Source organism: Schistocerca americana, chromosome 8 (assembly GCF_021461395.2).
Source record: "Schistocerca americana isolate TAMUIC-IGC-003095 chromosome 8, iqSchAmer2.1, whole genome shotgun sequence".
NCBI classification, from domain to species: Eukaryota; Metazoa; Arthropoda; class Insecta; order Orthoptera; family Acrididae; genus Schistocerca; species Schistocerca americana.
Window position 1 is genome coordinate 376,389,878 of NC_060126.1, and position 15,685 is coordinate 376,405,562.

Consider the following 15,685-nt stretch of genomic DNA (forward strand, 5'->3'; position numbering starts at 1 on the left):
CTGCCGCCGGCTTTAAACGTGTAATTTTTCCAGCATAACGAGGGTAGATTGAAGTCACCACTGACTTCAGTATGCCAGCACGTGGTGTGTGTTGCTTAAATTGCTTAATTTATATGAAAATGATGATACTCAGTTACCTAACATTGTTATCTGATTTTTAATCATAACTCTGCATAGTGTCTCGTAAACAAAATTACCTAGTCATAGATACCACCTGTTTGCATATTTTAACAACGTGCAAGTAAACATTTACACTCATCACATGTAACATTTTTCTTTCACAATATATCTTTGCCAGGAATATGTTTTATATGACACAGAGAAGTTGGATTACTCATTTCTTAACAAAATGATTTATCTCCCACTAAATTTTAATAAACAGTGTTGTTGGCATTTGCTTGATGTCTGAAATGAAATTAACTTTTTTACAGGAAAGCAGGAGAGGCGTTCTGTGCCGTGGCCAGCAGATAGAGGTGGGGAGTATGTGTACTTTATTCTACACAAAGAAAATATGGACACCATGGAAACTGTTAACCTCATTGCAAGTAGACTAAGGTTTGTAGTTTTGGTGGGGCATCGTTTTGAACAACTATTTTAATTTAGCCAATTCTTAAGCTATAAAAAGAAATAGGTGGAGGTCTGTAGTAATAAGTGAACTAAGAAGAATGCTAATTTACCAATTGACAGAAATGAAACTTTTCAGAATGTTGTTAAGAACACAAATGGGAAAGGGAAGCAATGTTGCAGCTAAAATTTAAAGAAAGATTGCTCACTCCTATAGTAAATGCTGGCAGAGATAAATAAGAATGTTTTGACATTACAGGTTTCATATCAGATAACCCTTGTGATACCCGTGTACTCAAGAAATCTATAAGTTAGTAGGAAAGTAATTGAATTTGCCTGTAATATTCAAATCAGAAGATAAGTGAAGGAATGACAGGTAAATTCAGGATCCTAGTAAGGTGTTGCTATTGTATGTGACTATAATTTAAAAAATAGAATTCAATGTATTGCTGCTATTCATGTGAATATTTTTATTCCCTCATCTCACAGTTATAAAATTACTTAAAACTTCTTCTTCTACATCATTCCATGTTTCTTGTATTATCTAGTGGCTAGTGTTGCTGCCTCTGGATTACAGGGTCCTGGTTTCAATTCCTGACGGGGTTGGGGATTTTCCCTGCCCGGGGACTGGGTGTTTGTGTTATCATCATCATCATCATCATCATCATTCGTGACAGTGGCTTGACTGGATTGTGAAACAAATTGGACTGTGTCAAAAGTCGAACTTTGTACGGGCACTGACTACCGCGCAGTTGAGTGCCCCACAAACCAAACATAATAATCATTTATTGTATTATAATCTTGACTATTGTGGGACCTATCGTTCAGAGTTAATATACTTTCCTGGAATCACCTAATCACCACTCCAATTTGTAGTTCTAAGCAACTCTCATCTGATTTTCCTTGTGATCTACTTTTGACACAAGACACCTTTTATTCAAAGAAATCAGTGCTTGCTTATACTTTATTTACTCGAATCTAAGCTGGACTCAAATCTAATCTGCACCTGAAATTTGAGACTCGAAATTCAAGGGAGAGAAAAGTTTTAGACTGCACCTCCAAATCAAAACAAAGTTGGTCCGTTGTAACATGAGACACAATTTAGGTCGAATGGATGAAGATACAGCTACAGTAGTTTGGTTCGAGTGATAAGCTTAGCAGTTAATTTTTACCAGGTAGCCGTTGCTACGCGTCAGGCACTCCATCCGTATTTGTATGGGTACCCTTCCTTTGTCACGTGCTTCGTCTGGTTTGAATTGATTGCTTAGTTTGTTTTGATCTGATAAGTGTCGCTCTTTGTTATAGGTGTTTACGTCACTCAAAGCTGAAAATGGATTATTGTACTGTGTCATGCATTGTTTGTCGCATTCGGATAATGAGTGTTTTACGACCTGTTGCCGCTCGCGGCGTGGCTTGCTTTTATGCACGCTACCTCCACTTACAATAAAAAATAAGAGAGGAGCTGTCTCATTAATGAAACAATGGCAAGAGACTGCTGTTTGTTGTTACTTCCACTGCTGCTTTCTTTGATAATGATCAACAAGAACCAAAAACAGACTGCATGTGATAGAAGATGTTCTGAACGAGCGAAAATTTTTCTCCATTTGAAAATCTTTGCAGACGCCTCTTTAGTACATTACATTCTTCACAGAAATCTTAGATTTAAAAATCTAGTCAGTTGCCGTGCTTCATTTCTGACTGTATCAGTATTCAGCATAAGAATAATACGAATATAAACATGACATGATATGTTTGTTCTTCCGCGTTTGCTGTTGTCTCACTCCAGTTTCGTAGTTTATTAGGCAGACAGGATTTAAATGAGATACAGCAAACATGAAAGAATACATGGCATAATGTTTACATTCGTATTATTCTTATGGTGAAGAGAATACTGCATGTGATTTAAGATTCATAGAAGTTCCTATTAGCAACCATCTCTTGTCACAGGTAGGAAAAAATTCAGAACGTAGAGTTGGCCATATTGACATACATCCCAAACAGTCTTGCCAGTCGGATTTTCGTAGTGGATTTTTAGTGATGACTTCAAATGAAGAATGTGTTGTCTTCAGTCCGTAGACTGGCTTGATGCAGCTCTCCACGCTTTTCTATCCTGTGCAGTGCAGAGTAGCAACACTTATAGAATAAGAATGAAAATTACTTAGAAATTAAATGCTGAAATTTAAAATAAAATTTTATTATGTTTGTAATACATCTTATACGAAATGTTTAAAATATCAGTTATGTTTCTGAATCACTGTCACTCAATTCTTTGTTGCTCATGTCTTCATACAGAGCATTGTCCTCCATACCATCTAGTGCATTGGATATTGAACATTTTTAAAATGCTTGTTGCAAAGTCTGATTTGGAACACACTTCCATGCATCATAAATCCATTGGCACACTTGCGACAAACTTGCACATTTTACATGTCCTTTTGGTATCAGTTGTCTGTCGCTTTTCAAAAGCCAGTCTGTGTACATGCGTTTAAGCTTGTCCTTAAATGGTTTACTCAAACAGAAGTTAAATGGTTGCAGAATTGATGTCATACCACCTGGAATTACTGCCAAGTCAGTTTTGCTTTCCTCTAATTTTCGTTTTACTGCAGGTCTTGTATGGCCTGCATACGCATCAAATACCAACAGACTGTGTAAACCAAGCATTGTGCCAGGACGATGATTCCACACACACCTAATCCATTCCAGCACCATGTCCTCCGAAAACCCCCCAGTTTCATTTGCTCATGCAATTACAGTTTTTTGAAACACATCCGATTTCGGTAAAGTCTTTTGCTTGAAAACTATGAAGGGGGGTAATTTATGTCTATCTGCTGTGCAAGCAAGCATGGCGGACATCTGCTGTTTTTCACCCCCTGATGTAAGAACGCACTAAGTACCTGGGTGTTAAAATTACGAATAACTTCAGTTGGAAAGACCACGTAGATCATATCATGGGGAAGGCGAGCCAGAGGTTGCGTTTCTTTGGCAGAACACTTAGAAGATGCAACAAGTCCACTAAAGAGACAGCTTACACTACACTCGTTCGTCCTCTGTTAGAATATTGCTGCGCGGTGTGGGATCCTTACCAGGTGGGATTGACGGAGGACATCGAAAGGGTGCAAAAAAGGGCAGCTCGTTTTTTATTATCACGTAATAGGGGAGAGAGTGTGGCAGATATGATACGCGAGTTGGGATGGAAGTCATTAAAGCAAAGACATTTTTCGTCGCGGCGAGATCTATTTACGAAATTTCAGCCACCAACTTTCTCTTCTGAATGCGAAAATATTTTGTTGAGCCCAACCTACATAGGTAGGAATGATCATCAAAATAAAATAAGAGAAATCAGAGCTCGAACAGAAAGGTTTAGGTGTTTGTTTTTCCTGCGCACTGTTCGGGAGTGGACTGGTAGAGAGATAGTATGATTGTGGTTCGATGAACCCTCTGCCAAGCACTTAAATGTGAATTGCAGAGTAATCATGTAGATGTAGATGTCTTTCTTTCCTTTGGTGTCAGCCTTATAATTTGATGGCATGTCAAAATATACGGGAGTTTGGTCAGCATCTGACCTAGAAGGTGTTGCTTTTCTGTGTGCCGCCTAATTATGAAGCGCTGAAATTCCACAAGTCTTTCTTCTTAATTTTTCTGCAGCTTCTGTGCAATTGAAGTTCGCCTCTGAAGTGAAAAACCTCAGCGCTTCATAAACAGATCAGTCCAGCTGCAACTAGCTTTAAAATTTTCAATTTTTTGCTCTCTTGCAATTTCATATTCCTTAATTTTTTAAAATTTTGGCGTTCACAGGCAGGAATTTCTGACATTGTTCCTTAACAAATTCATTTAAAATCACTTCTAGTGCATGATACCAGCCACACTTTGGCCCACTAAATGCTTTCCAGCTACTTGAACATCAAATAATTTGTCTCTCTGGAGTCGCTATCGCCTGACGTTGCTGTCATCAATCCTGTATCGCGGACCTGCAGTACGATTAGAACTTTGTTCTGCAAAAGAAATAACTCCCCTTTTGAATTTGGCACTGTAATGAAAGCCTTCTGTAATAACACAGTTCACGTTTACGTCGCACTTCACTCAGCGTAGACCGGGACTGTGTCCTAGGCATGCCCGATGTTAACTGACTGGGCACGGCCCGTGCTGCCGGAGTTGTTGTTGTTGTTGTTGTTGTTGTCATGCCGGCAGAGGTCGCGCCCGAATTCTCGCATGCCCTCTGGTGGACAGGACTCTACTTGCGGCAACTACCGTCCGTGACGCGCCGTGCCAACGTGCACCTCCCGCGATCTTTCTGGTGGCTACTACACTCCTCCTCCTTCGGGGGGTGAAGCCACTGTGATCCACTGCGTCAGAAGGTGGAGCGTCGGGCAGGAGCGATGTCCTCCACATCCATTGGATGGCCAGAGTCGAGGGGATCTGCCAACCCTCGAGCCAGAACCTTCGAATACGGCTGGAAGTGACCCACACGAAGAGGCCCCCGTCGTCCCACAACTGGAGCCCGGGACAGAACGGGCGACAAGCTGTTGAACTCCGGACCCTGTTCCACCCCGGGATGGGCAAGACCCAGTGGCGGGGACGAAGGGGAAGGGACGACCACAGGTGAACCAACCTCCTGAGAAACCGGGCCTGCTAGGGAGGCGGCTCTCACTGGGGCATCTCGAACGATGGCAACGCCAGTGCTGGAGCTACTGGAGGCTGCCAAGGCTGAGAACCATCGCAGTGCGGCAGAGGCACAGCGGGGAGAGGAGGCAACGTCCCCTGTGAAACCAATACAGGTGCTGGCAATGGGGAAGCCGGTGTCCTAGAGGGCGGAGGGTGGGTGCCCGAACGTGGACGTAGCTGATTTTGGTGACGACGTACCACCCGGGCCCCCGCCTGCAGGGTATAGAGCCGGCGGCCATTTCGGCGCAGGACCACCGCTGGGATCCAACGTGGATTGCGACCAAACCCACGGGCCCAGACCGACATACCCAGTGGAAAGCCAGGTACTCTGTTTTGTGAAGACTGGCGAGGACCAGGCCGGAGGAGGTGCAGCAGAGTCCTAGGTTGACGCCCATGGAGGAGCTCTGCGGGGCTGCGTTCTCCCATTGGTGTGGTCCGGTATGCCGTCAAGAAAAACGTCAATGCTTCCTCCGCAGGAAATTCGTGCACATACTTTTTCATCTGCGTCTTAAATGTTCGCACCATGCGCTCGGCTTCCCCATTCGATTGTGGATGGAAGGGGGGAGAGCAAACGTGCCGAATACCGAAGCGCCCACAAAAATCCTGGAAGGTCTGCGAAATAAACTGCGGTCCATTGTCTGAGACCAGGGTGATTGGCGGACCTTCCACAGAAAAGATTTTTGCTAGTGCCTGGATTGCAACTACTGAAGTGGTTGAGGAGCAGCGAACCACATATGGGAATCGGGAATAAGCATCAATGACAATGTGCCAAAAACCGTTGAGAAACGGGCCCGCAAAGTTGATGTGAACACGTTCCCATGCTTGGGTTGCCGGCGGCCATGAAGAGAACGCTGCCCTGGGAGATGCTTGTTGGCTCGCACACTGGGAACAGGCGGCCACCAAGTGCTCAATTTCTCTGTCAATACCGGGCCAGTACACATGTCTGCGAGCCAAGGTTTTAGTAAGGGAAACACCCCAGTGTCCCACATGTAATAATGTGAGGACCTCCCGTCGTAAACTTGCCGGAACAACCACGCGAGGAGCTGTATCATCGGTAGCCAGAAGGAGAACGCCTTCCAAGACCGAGAGGCGGTCCCGTAGAAGAAAATAATTACGAAGAGTGTCCGAGGCCCGGCCCGGAGGGCGGGATGACCACCCCTGCTGAATGAGGCGAACAACTTGCCGGAGAACCGGGTCAGCTGCCGATTCCCTGGCGACTCGAGAACTAGTGATCGGGAAGCCATCAACCGCTTGGTGGGATGCCTCATCCAAATGAAAACATATAATCTCCTCTCGATCGAACGTAGGATCCGGGCCCACCGGAAGACGGGAAAGAGCGTCGGCGTTGGCATGCTGTCCTGTAGGGCGAAAATGAATGTCATAATGGTACTTAGAGAGGAACAAGGCCCAGCGCTGTAGTCTGTGGGCCGCCCTATCCAGAATCTGAGAGGCGGGGCCAAATAACGATATTAACGGCTTATGGTCAGCGATTAACTGAAACTTCGTGCCATACAAGAAAGGGTGAAACTTGGTAACAGCGTAGACAATGGCCAAAGCATCTTTTTCCACCTGGGAGTAATGGGCCTGCGCGGGACTAAGCGTTTTAGATGCAAACGCCAGTGGTTGCTCGGAACCATCTGCGTTGCGATGGGCCAGGACCGCCCCCACCCCATACTGCGAAGCATCTGTAGCCAGGACCAACGGCTTATGGGAATCAAAAGTAGCCAAACAAGGGGCTGACGTGAGGAGGCTCTTCAACGAGGTGAACGCTCGCTCGCATGCAGGCGACCAATCAAAAGGAACACCCTTGTGCAGAAGGCAGTACAGGGAGTGGGCTATAGTGGAAGCCCTGGGAATGAACCGGTGGTAATAGGCTATCTTGCCTAAAAAAAGCTTATCAGCGAAGCGGGCCGAGGAAGGTTGATGATACCTTGGACCAAACTGCCTAGTGGCTGGATACCATGCCGAGAGATGGTGTAGCCCACATACTCAATGGATGGTTGAAAGAAGGTTGACTTATGCAGGTTGCAACACAAGCCCACAGACCTGAATTTGAGAAAGAGGGTGCGAAGGTTGTGCAAGTGTTCCTTCGTGCTGCGGCCTGTGACAATTATGTCATCCAGGTAATTAATACAATGAGGAATTGTGGACGTGACATGCTCAAGATAACGCGGGAATATCGCCGGGACACTGGATATTCCAAAGGTCAACCGCTGGTATTGGTAAAGGCCAAACGGGGTGTTGACGACCGCCAACCGTTTGGAGTCCTCATCAAGTGGTATCTGATGATAAGCCTCCGACAGATCGATTTTCAAAAAATATTGGCCGCCCGCCACGGAGGAGAACAATTCATCAGCACGAGGCAAAGGATAGGTGTCCACCACCAATTGGGAATTAATGGTGGCCTTGAAATCACCACAAAGACGTAATTTTCCCGAGGGCTTCCTTACAACAACGAGGGGCGAAGCCCACTCACTGGAAGAAATGGGAAGAACGACCCCTAGGGCTGTCAGCCGGTCTAGCTCTGCTTTTACCTGAGGGCGGAGAGCCAAGGGGATCTGCCTCGCGCGTAGAAAACGCGGGCGAGCCGACGCCTTCAATGTTAAGTGAGGTTCAAAATCTGATACACGCCCCAGGCCCTCCTCAAAAATATCTGGAAAGTCGGAGATCAAAGATTCCAATGATTGATAGGGAACGTCTTCAGAGACCAACTGTATGGTGTCAGCGATAGAAAAACCGAAAGCTTGAAAGGCATCCAGGCCAAAAAGGTTAGCTGAGCTCGCATCACTGACAACAATAAAAGTAATAGGCCGAGTGACTGATTTGTAAGTCACGTCGGTAGTGAATTGACCCAGTAGGGGAATGAACTGTTTACCATAACCGCGTAGACGCCAGTAAGTTGGCGCCAACGGGGGCGATCCAAGGTCGGAATAAGTTTGTGCATTCAACAACGAAACTGCCGCGCCCGTATCGACTTGCAGTTGTAACCGGCGTGACCGAACCAACACCTCGATAAAGAGTTTGCGTGCCGATGCGTCGGGAGCCTGGCCCGATGAAACTTCCTGAATGTCAACGTCCATGTCCTCTGTACCTGCTTCCTTCGATTCTTTTGAGGCTGAGCGGCAAACTTTAGCAATGTGACCTTTTCTATTACATTTGCGACAAACGGCCCAACGCTGGGGGCACTCTGACCGATCATGATGTATATAGCACGACGCACAGGACAGCAACAGCGGCCGGTGGCCGGAATTCTGTTTACACGCCGTGCGGGAGTGGCCGTAACGGCCGGATTGTACCGCTCGCACGTCGTCCACCCCTGACACAGTGGACGCGGCCGCGCCACCCTGAACCTCCGCGACGTCGCACCACGCTTCCAGCTGTTGACCTGCTGCGTGAGAGACTTCATATGATTAAGCAATGGACAGGACTTCCTCGAGGGAAGGGTTTTCTAACTCCAGGGCCCGTTGTCGGACCTCCCTATCAGGGGCCGAACGAACAATGACGTCGCGTACCATAACGTGGGCGTACGACTCTCGTGACTGCTCCGTGACAAAATGACACTTGCGACTAAGACCGTTCAGGGTAGCGGCCCACGCCCGGTAAGACTGATGGGGCTGTTTCTTGCATTGATAGAACTCGACCCTAGCCGCCACAACATGCGTGCGGCGGCGATAATATGAAGACAGCAGTGAACACAATGCGTCAAAAGACAAGGACGAGGGTTCCTGCAACGGCGCTAGCTGCCGCAAAACTTGATACAGCGAGGGAGATATCCAAGACAAGAAGAGAGCACGACATACCTCCGCATCGGCAACATGAAACGCCTGGAAATGCTGCCGAAGGCGATGTTCATATGCGTCCCAATCCTCCGCTGTCTGGTCATACGGGGGAAAGGGAGGAGGGAACGGCGCCGGAGCAGACGGCGTGGAGAGCAACACCGGAAGCACTTGTTTCATAGTGGCCATGAGTTCCGTCTGCTACGCAACCAAAACTCGCACCAAATCCTCCATGCCGTGGAGAAGCAGCGAAACCGGAACGACGACGCAACACGCGAAAGAACGACCCTACTCGTCGTCAATTGTGTAATAACACAGTTCACGTTTACGTCGCACTTCACTCAGCGTAGACCGGGACTGTGTCCTAGGCATGCCCGATGTTAACTGGCTGGGCACGGCCCGTGCTGCTGGAGTTGTTGTTGTTGTTGTTGTTGTTGTTGTCATGCCTGCAGAGGTCGCGTCCGAATTCTCGCGTGCCCTCTGGTGGACGGGACTCTACTTGCGGCAACTACCGTCCGTGACGCGCCGTGCCAACGTGCGCCTCCCGCGATCTTTCTGGTGGCTACTACAGCTTCATTGTGGTTCACTAACACCAACAAGCACTTCACAAAATTCCACAATTCCCTAGGTGCCGCTATGTGAAATCTTAATGAGCCCCAACGTATCAGCTCGTGCAACAATCCTAAAGCCTTTTGCATCATTGGTATTTTTGTGTAAAGAAATTTATTTTGTTGCTACGAATATTTGGAAGGCTACTACATTTGAAGATGAACAATGCAGAATTTCTGTTTACTTCATGTGGCAATGTATGAAATGCAGTAGTTTTTTTCCACACACAGAGGTTTTGGGTGCCAGTATTTATCTTTGTGCCTGCAAAGCATGCCTGTGTAGCGCTACATATATTCGATGGCAGAAGTTAGTTGTGGCGTCACCTACCAACATTTTTCAGAACTTGCGCTTACTTTGCACTCGATTCCAAGTTGCAGGTGGTTCTTTTGGATTACAAAAGCCAGAAATAAAGTGCAACTTAGATTCAAGTAAATACAGTTACTCACAATATTCAGCTGCTGCAATTTAAGCTGTGCTCTTAGGATCCTGCCTAACCACTCTCTCGGAAAAAAGCAACAAATCTTTGATTGCAAATATTAAATGTGAAAGCTTAGTTTTTCTTTTAACTATACTGTATGAGCCTTAATTTACTGTGTTGACTTTTCCTAATTGTTTGTTCACAGTACTTTAATGTTACTGTTGGCTGACTACATCACTCCTCCTGTGCTCTGAATGTGTCCTGCCACTGGCTGGCAACATCACACGACATGAGTTGTGACTGGCTTATGAAAGCGCATTGCCATCCATATTTCAGTGCTCTGGAAGCTGCTGTGCTGTATTTGGTGGAATTCGTGTTTTTACTTTTGTAATGTAAAAATATGCAGTGCACATGTTGCTTGCATCAAAGGTCTTTCCAAAACTTGCTTTCCCTCAGGTATACACCCAGTATGTGTCGAGGGTTATGTTCCTCCATCGCTGAGTATTTGTTTTTAATTTACACCCTGTGTGTGCCGAGGGTAATGATCCTCTATTGCTGAGTATTTGTTTTTAATTTAGCAGGCACAAGTTTTTCATTAATTGGAGTGGTCTTTGATATTAGCATGTGTGGACCAGTGATTTTCACAAAATTCTATAAGGAACCTTTGCTGTTTGTGGGTAAGGTAACACAAGGTGTAATCACTTAACAAATTTGGGCTTAGTGCAGACACATTTCCAGTAGTGTACACTGATTTTGTTAAGTTTTACACTGAGCCACAACAACTGTTTCAAAAGAGTTGATCTTCCTCCTTCTCTGATCTTTGTCTGTCATTTTTTGCCTGATAAATACATTCTTCACCAACCTAATTCTCATGCAGTAAATGAACAGAAAAATGTTTCGATGGGAGCTGAGACTTTGATCAAGCTGGATGGTACCTAATGCATAATCTATAGAGAAAATGATACTAGATAGCCTGTCAGATTTGATCATTTCTTTAGGACCTCTACTAACAAAACAATAATTAGTGTTCTTCACATTGCTGAGTGACATGTATAATAACTTTTCTGGGAAGTTTTGAGAGGCATTATATCAGGTAAGAAGGTAAAATATATATCAGTTCAAACACCACAGTGCTTTACCAGTCTTGATCCTATGGAGGTGGTATTCTCTTTCCTTCGTCAGACACTTTCAAACAGATTTATCCAGCCAGTTATTGGGGGGGGGGGGGGGGGGGGATTCCGAACCATGGTGCAGTTCATCTTTTTCCACTCGGACGTATCGTGCCAGAGATGAAAGAAGTGATTGCTGAGAGAGAAAATCCTTGATTGCTGTGGATGTGTTGACATGTGATGCTGGTACGTCCTCGGGACGCATTTACATGTACTTTTGATCCTTGACAGGTGCCCTGAATGAAACTGTGTGTGGCCACTTGCTGCCTCCTGTCTGCTCTCAATGTGTTAAGACAGTTGGATGCTCAGGGCTCTGTGTGTTCTGGAGGCATTAATTCGCAAGGCCCATAGCGGTCTGGTAGTGCCGAAGTAGCTGCATTTCCATCCTGAGTGCTCAGTAGCTTTCTCATGTTTGGTCTGTTTGCCTTTGCTGCTGTGATCTTATTTGTGTTGCTGTTTTGTCTTCATTTTTGACTGAGTAAATGGCACCATTACAGTTGTACAGAGGAGGAAATCATTAAGATGTCTGGCAGTTGCACATTGTACTTGACATCAGATGATACAAGAAACTGAAGTAGAGGATCAGATGCCTCCATCTAAAGACCAGTTCAGTTATGTTGCTGGAGGGATTAGTTGTCAGGCAATATCATTATGTGTAGCTACAAAGCATTCTAAAGATTATAATAAAGTCTTGATGGAAACTGAAATAATTAAAAAAGTAGTTATTTGGTAGTTAAATCTTGTGATTTAATATCTAATAGATTTTGATTAAAGCTAAGTAACTCACAGAGAATATCATAAATAGTAATGTGTATAGTGCCAAAGTATTTTTTTTTTTTCTGGTGATAATATTAATTACTGTTAAAAGTAGTACATTGTTCCAATGAAAAACTGTAGTCTCTTCCATCTCTCTGTAGATAAAAAAAAAAAAAAAAAAAAAAACTGTCAGTATTAATCATACGGCAAAATACTACTTTCTTTGTGTGCTATTATTTGAACAATCCTTGTTTTGATATATTGTAATAGGTGGGTGTTACAATTACACAGTTCACATTGTGCATGGAAAAAGCAGTGGGCGATCGGTGCGCAAGCCTCCCATAGATAGAAAACCCAAAATCTTGCGAACAGGTTGCTCTGCTCTCACCTTTAATTAAAATTGTGATATATTAACTATGTTTTGTACACAGCGATGGCTGACCGTCTAATCACAAATGAATAAATCACAATTTTTGTGCCATATATATTTTTAGTTCACTCTTAAGTTCTTAAATTCTTAAAATTTCATGCAATGGTTCGAGTGATTTCAGCACAGTAATGAATAACGAAAAGAAATCCTGTTCTTTATCGAATGAAGATATCAGGCTGTAAAATGTGAAAGAATCAAATTTTCTTGCATAATAGTTTTCTTAAAATCTGATGGTTAAATATTCATAGTGACCAGAATGTCCATTCAGGCACATTTCTGACAGGTTGCGCAACGCGGCTGCACTGCGTATGTAGGACAGAGTAACCTCATCACACCACTTCTCGTTGCATCACTTGGCAGTATGTCCTCCTGTGACAGAACATTCAGTACGCTGTTGTATACGAAACAAATCATTCATAAAATTATCGAAGTAGTCTCATGAAATGGAATCTAGAAACATGGAGCTAAAATGTTGTTGCTGTGGTGCCCAATGACTGACAATGATTAGATTCATCATGTTCTTGAGTTATTAGAGTTTAAATATATGAAGGAGAGCAGATTTTGTGGAAGAGTAATTAAAGAACAACAAAGTTACTGAGGCTAATTTAAAGGCAACACACCGATTTTGTAATAGGCTTCTGAAATCCTATTAAAATTTTAGGAAATTTGTAATTTTTAGTCATGAAACAATATTGACACTCCCGTGTTTTTTTCTGTGCAGTAATTCATTTTGGTGCAACTTTAAAGTCAAAAACATGTCAGAATAACTGCACTTATGTTGTATCAGCATGTCGAAACCCACAGCAGCAGACAAAAGTTGTCACACGCAGCACTCCAGGAATATTCAACACAGGCAAGCTGTACAGTGTGGCTAAAATAGTATGCAGGTAGTGGCTGGAACACATTGTCTTTCACGCTAGCAGTATAAGGCAATGACAAAGCCACACTCACCATGGGCTGCAGTGAGCACATCCATAGAAGTCAAAGGGATAAGAGCCCTCAGTGTATTGTGCAAACATATGAATGTTTTCATACCTTGATTGGATATTCTTCAAAATTTTCTAACATGTGATTTTGCAGATTTCAGCGTTATTTAATTACTTTACATGTAACAATGTGAGTAATAACTTCTCAGCTGTGCATTTAAAACATGTGTTCATTATATACAAACTGTGTTTCAACATTGTAGCTTAGAATGAGCATGCAAATTACTTGCTTCTCGTTCTTGATGATGATCAGTAACTCTGAACAGCCTTGATTGAAAGATGGGTCTGGGTAACAACTCTACATTTGTGTATTGTTCTGTGCAAGAACTATCCAGATTTAGTCAATTTGGCACACATTTTATGAAACAGGTCACTCAAAAAGGAAGATTGACTATTCATTTCAGATAGAGTAGAAAAGGATGTATGTATGTATGTATCAGTGTACTACTCAGTAGGATAGGCACAAATCATTGGAAGTTGCAGAAGGAATCCTTGTCATACTGCCTGTGCTGTACCGTGCAGTGATCAGGAGGACATCCAATGAATTCCAGTGCAGAATGTTTGCCTGCTGCACTATGGCATAAGTAACCTCCTTGAGTTTTCATAAGACAGAATGGGAAAGGCCATGTCGTGAAGTAACAACTTTCAGTAAATATCAGTCCCAGGGTGTACACACACAATTTTGGCATCAGCAGCAAAACTTAAGAATTGCTTGTTATGTGTGGGAAGCAATGATTATGTGGGGAATGGAAATTAATATGACCACAGTTTGTTAAACAATGAGACTGCGTAATGCGTAGCCTGAACCTGATGTCGACGAGGATTGTGATGCAGATGGTAGATTTCTTTGCATTACATTGTTCACTGTTTATTGATTCAGTCTTTGGTTGGGAGTTTCTCTTCTTCATTTTGAAGCAGTGAAATTGGAGTAGCATTCGATATGTCTGTTTACTTTTAGTATGTATGCAAAAATTCAGTATGTCTTGACATTTCCACAACAATGAATGCACAGTGTCATTTGTAAATGTGGTAACAATAAATCAGGTGCAAATCAAGTTCTTAAGTTGGCATACTTGATTTTTAAGACTACGAAACGTTTTCCCATGTTTCTCAAAACTGATATAATGAACATTCGTTGTTGTGGGATGAAGACGACGATATGTGGTTGGGCAAGTGTAGTTCATGTTACATAACTCTTAGTTTCTCTTACCTCTTTGTTTTCCTTTTTAATTGGTAATGAAAATAATTGGAGAGAATCATGGGGAATGAACTGTTACTTATCTTAGTTACTTGGCGAGATTGTTTCCTTTTAATAGCAAGAAGAATTATGTTTAGCATTCATTGAATGTGGGGACGTTGCTAGATTCTCACTGCATGATAAGATAAGATGATGTGATTTGTGTGTGTGTGTGTGTGTGTGTGTGTGTGTGTGTGTGTGTGTGTGCGTGCTGCTTCTTTGGATTGAACTAATTGTTTACTTCTACATAATTTCAGAGTGAAACCAAATTTGATAACATATGCAGGAATGAAGGATCGCCGTGCCAAAACAAGTCAACTGATGTGTGTTTGGAAAGTGGAACCTCAACGATTGGTGAATGTTAGTCGAAGCCTGCGAGGTGTTGAGATGGGTAATTACAGTTTTCATCAGCGGCCACTACGACTTGGTGATTTGCGTGGTAATCGCTTTCGCATTGTTCTCAGGTACGCTGAATTTTGAGAATTTTCCTGTAAGGTACCATGTGTTTTATTAGTATGAATTTCGAAAATGTATTTTTGTATATTTTAAGCTGTATAACAGGTAAGGTAGTTCCTTAATGAAAACAAATGATAATAGTGGGTACAAGCAGTTCCACACCTCAGGGAAAAAAGTTCCTCATATGAACAGTTAATAACCAGAAAACATTACTGTTCAAACTTCTGCTGTATTTCTGAATTTTGTGAAATCCATCATGAGATGCAGTTCCAATATTGATGATATATCCTGTCCAGTCACATTGTGAGCACCCGTTGGAAGCCTGAATAATCAACTTTTGCAGTGTGGACAGCTGCAAGGAGTGTAGGAAGAGTGTCAGTGAAGTTTTGGAAGGTACTGACAGGGATGTGAAGCCATGTGCTACAGTCCCATGGCCAGGTGTGCTGGTTTTCTTGGTTGAGGATGCATAGAGTGACTGCCAATTGAGATGCTTGAATGGGTTTAAATCTGGGGAGTGTATAGTAAACCTGTCCTGCTGTTCCTCAAACCTCACACACCTACATTCCGGCTGTGTGCCACATTGCATTGTTCTTCTGGTAGGTGCCATTGTGCAGAGGAAAAA

The 15,685-nt window shown here is 43.6% G+C and overlaps 1 protein-coding gene across 2 annotated transcripts in view; it reads left to right on the forward strand.

Moving 5' to 3' along the window:
* Window positions 1–15,685, forward strand: part of LOC124544731 — a 151,767-nt gene that overhangs the window by 18,081 nt on the left and 118,001 nt on the right. For both annotated transcript variants that reach the window (XM_047123382.1, XM_047123383.1), the window contains exons 5-6: window positions 432–555; window positions 14,865–15,071. In XM_047123382.1, the coding sequence (XP_046979338.1) occupies window positions 432–555; window positions 14,865–15,071 (331 nt within the window). The remainder of the gene's footprint in view (window positions 1–431; window positions 556–14,864; window positions 15,072–15,685) is intronic.